General features: G+C 36.5%; 1 protein-coding gene across 1 annotated transcript in view; it reads left to right on the forward strand.

Moving 5' to 3' along the window:
• The window catches only part of LOC101506124 (mediator of RNA polymerase II transcription subunit 15a-like), a 13,033-nt gene that overhangs the window by 1,321 nt on the left and 3,677 nt on the right, over positions 1-8,035 (forward strand). The window contains exons 2-8 of the mRNA XM_073370547.1: positions 749-872; positions 953-1,064; positions 1,178-1,298; positions 2,274-3,497; positions 3,745-3,815; positions 6,929-7,003; positions 7,438-7,698. Of these exons, the coding sequence (XP_073226648.1) occupies positions 763-872; positions 953-1,064; positions 1,178-1,298; positions 2,274-3,497; positions 3,745-3,815; positions 6,929-7,003; positions 7,438-7,698 (1,974 nt within the window). The 5' untranslated portion in view covers positions 749-762. The remainder of the gene's footprint in view (positions 1-748; positions 873-952; positions 1,065-1,177; positions 1,299-2,273; positions 3,498-3,744; positions 3,816-6,928; positions 7,004-7,437; positions 7,699-8,035) is intronic.

Raw genomic sequence — 8,035 nt, forward strand, 5'->3', positions numbered from 1 at the left:
TGTTTGCATGAAGTGCGAGTTGAAACTTGATGACACAGTTATTATGTTGAATTTGTTACGTGAGATGAGAGTGGATATGTTATGGTACAGCATGGAGGGAAATTAACTATCATTTTGTCTTTTGTAGGAATATTTATTTAATGTATTTGACCAAATAATTGAATGCTATGATGCTGTTCTTGGTTTTGGAATTGTCTTTATCTCGAGTTTTTGAAATCTAGGTTTTTCGGATTTTTTTAATGAAGTGTGAGTTGTAACTTGATGACACAGTTGTTAGATTGAATGTTACCTCAGATGAGAATGAATTTGTTATGGTACAGCATGGAGAGAAATCGGTTATGATTTTGTTCTCTGTAGGAATATTTTGGAATAAATAAATGTCTATATATTTGACAAAAGAATTGAATACCATGATGCTAGTCTTGGTTTTGGAGTTATCTTTATGTCAACATTTTCAAATCTAGGTTTTCGTCTTTTTTGAATGAAGTGCGAGTTGTAACTTGATGACACCATTGTTGGATTGTTTTGACCTTTAACACTAGCATGTCACTTTAATAACTCAGTGCTGTTGGGAATAAAATTTATTAAAATTTAATATTTGTCACATTGTAGATAATTTATACATATTCCTGTTATAGAGGGTCCTATGATGTTAGTTTCTTCTGTCTCGTGTACATATATATTTCTCCTTCATCAGTTTCTTTTTAGAATCCGACTTGATTGGATTGTTCATTTTCTGGTGCTTCAGATAATTCACATTTGATGGATTCCAATAATTGGAGACCTAATCCGGGTACTGAACCCACTATTGACACAAGTGAGTGGAGAGCTCAATTGCAACCTGATTCACGCCAAAGAATTGTCAACAAAATGTAAGATTCAGTTTCAATCCATAGCATCTGTGTCACTTGCATTATCTAAATATGATGAACGGATTGCTTTTTGTTTGTAGAATGGACACATTAAAAAAACATCTTCCCGTTTCTGGTTCTGAGGGATTACTTGAACTTTGGAAGATTGCTCAAAGGTTTGAAGAGAAGATTTTTACTGCCGCAACAAGCCAGGTACGCTCATTATGAGTATTGTGGAGCCTCCATTTTCATTTATGGTTACTCATGCAATGCAACTATGTCGAGCATTGATTGTTTAACTCAGTTCTGGTGTTCCTTCTTTTCAGTCTGATTATCTACGGAAAATATCTATGAAAATGCTTACGATGGAGACTAAATCTCAAAGCTCCATTGCCAACAATATGCCTTCAAATGAAGGTGGTCCTAGCAACAAACCGCCCGATCAAGGTAAAAATTTATTATCTAGGGATATGGTGATTGTTTTTGGATGTGGTACCAAAATTGGCAAAACCTATTTAATTATTTATGTATTTAAGTATTGAGAAATGTTTATTTAGATCCCTTAAACTTTGGGGCATTTGTAAAGTACCAGTGCAAACTGAAAGTAGCCTCATTTATTACCTAAACTTGTCATTACTCTAATAGATCCTTCTATCTAACTTAAGCTTGAGAGTTGCCATCTGGCAACTCTGTTGAATGTTTGCTGGAAGTTAAATAGAATTATCTATTGGAGTAATCATTCTGATTTTCTGAATTTTTCATGTTTGTCTGCTTACTAGTATCACACATTCTCTGCATGATTAAATAATGCTATATTGTATCCCTTTGTCTATTTTTTGAGATAATTTCTGCTTAAATCGGTGGGAAAAAAATTCAAACGACACACATAATGTTATTTCATCAACTGAATATGTGTATGTGCCAACTTTGAGTATTGATTAGTGTCAAAATCTGTTTCTATTTAATATCCCTCAAGTATAGAGATTCAGTTGAATAAGAGTACTACTAAGAATTTAGTTATATATGAGTACTAATAGGGATTTAGTTATATATGAGTACTAATAGGGATTTAGTTATATATAAGTACTAATAGGATTTGGTTGTTTAGTAATCTAGTATATATATATATATCTGATGTATTGCCAACATATATTCAATTCAATAAATATATTTTTACTCTAATTCTTGAGAATTAGATAAAAATAATGAATAAAAATGAGATCCAGTTAAAGTTCCTTATTTTACTTGGCATGATTTCTGAATTATATATCTAAGCCATTAAAGAATATTTTTTCTGATGTTTGATGAATTTAATTTCTTATTATTCCAGTATCCTATTAATAAATAAAGTAACTGTATTCTAGTGTTTTGTATTTTATTTTTCTTTTCCCTTCTCACTTGTGAAAACAATTTTTTTCACAGGATTTGTTTTACAGTCTCAAGCTCTTAATCAAGGTCAGCAACATCCTAATCCTTTGCCTAGTCAGCACCAGCCTCGTCAGCAGCTTCTATCTCAGACCATTCAAAATAATGTTGCACCTCAACCTAACCTGCCCTCGGTATCCAGTTTATCGCAGAATTCTGGTCAGAATATTAACCAAAATTCCAACACACAACCTGGGCAGAATTCCGCAGGGAACACTATTGGCCATAATTCCAATGTACAAAGTATGTTTTCTGGTTCTCAGAGACAAATGCCAGGAAGGCAACAGGTTGTTCCCCAACAGCAACAGCAATCACAGAATCAACAACATATTCTTTATCCACAGCAGCTTCTGAAGCAAAAGTTTCAGATGTCTCAGATGCAGCAGCAGCAGCAACAGCAGAATCTTCTGCAACCAAATCAGTTGCAATCATCTCAGCAATCTGTTATGCAGCCTTCAATGTTGCAATCATCTCTATCTAGTCTCCCGCAGAATCAGCAGTCTAACAATGTTCAACAGTCAACACAGTCCAGGCTTCAGCAACATTCCCAAATTATTCGGCAGCAACAGTTACAGCAACAGAATTCTATTGCTCATCAGCAACAAACACCAATGGCTCAACAACAGCAGCAGCAACAGCTTGTGGGGACTCAGTCAAATGCAACGAATGGGCCACATGCTCAGTTGCTTGGGCAACAGAACAATGTTGGGGATACACAGAAATCCCAGAGGTTGCTTTCTCAGCAGAATAATCTCATGAATCTGCAACAGCGGCAGCAGTTAATGAATCAGCAAAACAATCTAACAAATATACATCAACAACAGTTGGGAAATAATGTACCAGGGTCGCAACAGCAGCAACAACTATTTGGAACAGAGTCTGGCAACCAAGGCATCCAAACAAGCCATCATTCTGCACACATGCTGCAACAATCAAAGGTTTCAATGCAGCAACAATTACAACAAAATGCATCAAAGTTGTTGCCGTCTCACTTGCAGCAGTCCCAGCCACAGGCTTCACAGCAGCAGTTAATGTCGCAGATTCACAATCAGCCTACGCAGATGCAACAGCAACTGGGTTTGCAACAGCAGCCAAATACCTTGCAACGAGATATGCAGCAAAAACTTCAAGCATCAGGGTCCTTACTTCAACAGCAAAGTGTTCTTGATCAGCAAAAACAATTATACCAATCTCAAAGAGCTCTTCCAGAAACATCAACAAGTATGTACTTGCATCCATGTATTTATTTTGCTCTGTCATCATTTTCCTTATCAGTCAATGGCTTTATTAGCAAATGCAAAGCACTCTGGTAGAACTGGACCAAGTGATAAAGTGAAATAGGAAGAAGAGACAGAATATGGTGTATCATACTTTATGCAGACACTTTTGATTATTAACCTGCTATCATACTCATGTATTTTCTTAGCTTCGTATGTTCATGTGTCTTTCATATCGTATTTGTTGTTAGCTTCTGTGGATTCTACAACACAGACTGGACAACCAAGTGGGGTTGATTGGCAAGAAGAAGTTTATCAAAAGGTACTAAGATATTTTTCTCGTATCACTTTTATTTCCTCACTGATGTCTTGCAAGAACACGAGAAATTAGGCAAGTATGAACTCTTTTGCTTTTGGGAAAATTCATGAAGTTGTTCTTTTCATAATAGGTCTGAAACCTTTTATCCATTTTGTGCAATGTTTGAATGAATGATTTATGATTGTTGTTGAATGAGAAGAAAATATTGAGAGACATGTTGAATAACCCGTGTGTTTAAACTACGCAGCGGAAGCTCTTTATATAGATTTTATGTGATAAATACTCAATGACAGGAATATTTACAGACGATAGGAATACTTATAGACTTTCTTTTTATTTACATACTAATATTTTATTTTCAACACTCCCCCTCAAGCTGAAGCATATAGATCAAATTCACTCAGCTTGTTACATATATAACTAATTCTAGGACCTTGCAATGACTTTGTAAAAACATCTGTCAACTGATCATTAGAATTGACAAAGCTAGTGATGATGTCGCCCGATTCAACCTTTTCTCTAACATAACATCAGTCTATCTCAATATGTTTGGTCCTCTCATGAAAAACAGGATTTGAGGCAATGTGCAATGCAACTTGATTATCACATAGTAGTGTCATTGGGTTGACCTCTTCAAATTGAAGTTAAGTTATTTTAGTAACTGTTTCAATAAGATGAGTTCACATGTTACTAGTGTCATGGCCCTGTATTATGCCTCAATGCTGGATCTTGTAACAACATTTTGTTTCTTGCTCTTCCAAGATATTAAATTTCCTCCGACAAGTACACAATACCCAGACGTGGATCATCTATCAATGGGTGAGTTTGCTCAATTAGCATCGAGTAACCAACTATTTGAGTATGTCCTCTATCTTCATAAATGAGACCTTTTTCAGGTGTGCTTTTGATGTATTTAAGAATCCGAATTACAACATCCATATGTTCTTGACAAGGAGAATTTAAGAATTGGCTTACCACACTGACAACAAATGAAATGTCAGGACAGGTGACTGTGAGATAGTTTAATTTTCCAACCAATCTTCTATATCTTCCTGAATCTGATAGAGGCTCCCCTGATTAGGTAGGAGTTTGACATTTGGATCCATAGGAGTATCAACTGGCTTGACATTTAATAGACCTTTTTCTTCTAAAATATCCATAACATATTTTCTTGGTGACTTTACAAGGTCATCATTGCATTGGGCTACCTCAAAATTCAAAAAATAACGGATTTTACCGAGGTCTTTAGTCTAACTGATTAGAAAAATGTTGTTTCAATTGGAGTATTCCTTGTTGATCACTACCAGTTATGACAATGTCATCTACATAAATAATAAGATAGATGCACCCTTGGGCTGAGTGACAATAAAATACAAGGTGACGGCTTAACTACGAATCATACCAAACTCTTGTACTACCAGTTGAATCTGTCAAACCAAGCTCTAGGAGACTGTTTAAGACCATAAAAGGACCTGTGTAGCCGACAAACCATGGTGAAAAACTCCCCCTGAGCAACAAACCCTGGTGGTTGCTCCATATAAACTTCCTCTTCAAGATCACCGTGCAAAAAAACATTTTTAATGTCAAGTTGATGGAGAGACTAATGTCGAATTGCTGCAATGGAGAAAAACAGTCTGACTGATGCCATTTTGGCAACATGTGAGAAGGTATCGCTGTAATCCAATTCAAAAATCTGAGTATATCCCTTGGCTACCAAACGAGCCTTAAATCGATGAATCTTACTATCAGGGCCAACCTTCACTGTATAGAGTCAATGACAACCAACTAAAGACTTCTCTTGAGGTAAAAGGACCAGTTTCCAAGTACCACTGCTTTGTAAAGCACACATCTCATCAAGCATTGCTTGCCTCCACTCAGGGTGGGATAATGCTTCACCTATAGATTTAGGAATAGAAACATAAGGCAAAGAAGGCAAACAAGTGTAATGCAAGGGAGAAAGAAGATGATAACACAAATCAATATAATGAGGAGATGGATTACGTGTTGTGGGAATATTCTTATGAAGAGCAACGGGAAGGTCATGCTCAGGTGGTAGGGCCGGATTCGGTGGTGGCGTCGGAGGAGAGTCTGTAATGGAAACAGGAACAGGCACAACAAAGGGTGGACAACGACGATGATATGTTTGTAGTGGTCGTGCAGGTTGGGAGGCAGACTCGACAGGTTCGATAGGAATAAGAGTGGGCTGAATAGGGATAACTACTTGAGGAGGTTCGGGATTAATATTCTGATGGGGCTCAATAGCTATATGGGTTGGTTCAAAATATGGTACAGACTCGAAATACGTAACATCAATTGATGTAACGTATCGGTGTAGTGTAGGAGAATGACAACAATATCCTGTTTGGGACCAATGATATCCGAGAAAGACACACTTGAGTGATCGAGCTGACAGTTTGTCCAAACTAGGAGATAAATTGTGAGCAAAACACATGGAAACAAAGACACAAGGTTGTAATGGGTGAAGAGGGGTATGGGGAAACATGACCGAATGAGGGATATTGTCATCAGATGGCATGCGGTTGATAAGGTAACATGCTGTTAAGACTGCATCCCCCCAAAATGGAATGGAACATTACCATGGAGAAATAAGGTTCGTGTGGTTTCAATGAGATGCCGATTTTTGCGTTCAACATCTCATTCGTCGAAAAACATCTTTAGCATGATATTTGAAATCTCATGCTGTGCAACTATAAAAACATCTGTTGTTTGACCACAGATAATAAATTCAGTTCTATGTCTAAGTTATTTGTTTTTATTACCACCCCTTTGTCCTCTGTTAGTTAATATGCCATCCTTCCATTCAAATAGTGTCTAATAATTAGTCTGATTCTGATGCCATGTTTATATGTTTTGCATTGCTTCAGTAAAAGTTGGTGTCACTGTTAACTTTAGACATCATGTCAATTTAAGCATGAAAGTGAAACTTGCAATTTTTTATACCTAACAATAATAGGGAAAGATAAAACCAGAACCGAAAAAAACCTCTTGTATCATCTCTAGAAGAGTTAATGCAGCAGTGATATAGATGTTCTTTATAAGGGGTTTCAAGGTTACTAATGTCTTGATTATTTGATTTTGTCCGTTTCAATCTACAGATGCAAACTATGAAAGAAAACTATTTGCCAGATATGAATGAAATGTGCCAGAAAATTTCTCTGAGACTTCAGCAGGTATGTTCACGATTCAATTTTAAGTTTTGACTAGCCATTTTTAAATGAATTCATTGATAAAACGGGATTTCCGTTCCAATAATGGTGGTAAACACTAAAATCTGCAGCCTGTTCTTGGCAGCAAATGGAATAAAGCCTTAACTCCATTCTGGAATAAAATGCTTTATTCCTGTGTTTGCTAATAATTTATGGGTGATGCAAGAATAGAAATTTAAAATGTTAGATAACAGAGGAGAAGCTGTTAATATATCTTTGGAACCTAAAAGCATTCAATACTTATGATTTCAGTAACCCAGAGGATTTATTCATAGAAATAAAGTACAATGATCGGTGTTAAATTCTTCGTAAATCATAATAACAAGTTTGTCGAACACCTGTTGCGTTAAATGCCATAATTTACTCTCTTTAATCCAATTTCCACTTTTATTTATCAGCATGATTCTAATCCTCAACAACCAAAGTCAGATCAGATTGAAAAACTGAGGGCATATAAAATGATGTTGGAACGCATGATAGCAATCCTACAGATTCCGAAGAACAGCATTTTGCCTAGTTTCAGGGAAAAATTAGGATCATATGAGAAGCAGATCGTAAATCTCATAAATTCAATTAGGCCTAGGAGAAGCGGGTCTTCACTGCAACCAGGACAGCTTCCCCCAACTCATGTTCCCTCCATGCAACAGTCACAATCTCAAGTTACTCCAGTACAGTCTCATGAAAACCAAATGAACTCTCAGTTGCAGCCATCAAATTTACAGGGTTCTGCAGCAACAATACAGCAGAACAATATTGCGAGTTTGCAGCACAACTCTATGTCTGGTTTACCAACAGGACAACAAAATATGTTGAATTCAATTCAACCTAGTACTAATTTAGATTCTGGACAAGGAAATTCCGTGAACTCTCTGCAACAGGTTCCAGTGAGCTCCCTTCAACAAAAAGCTGGTAGTACTCCTCAACAAACCAACATCAATTCATTACCATCACAAGGTGGGGTAAATGTGTCGGGTTCCACTATGCTTCAGAACCAAA

Source organism: Cicer arietinum, chromosome 6, assembly GCF_000331145.2.
Source record: "Cicer arietinum cultivar CDC Frontier isolate Library 1 chromosome 6, Cicar.CDCFrontier_v2.0, whole genome shotgun sequence".
Classification (NCBI taxonomy): Eukaryota; Viridiplantae; Streptophyta; class Magnoliopsida; order Fabales; family Fabaceae; genus Cicer; species Cicer arietinum.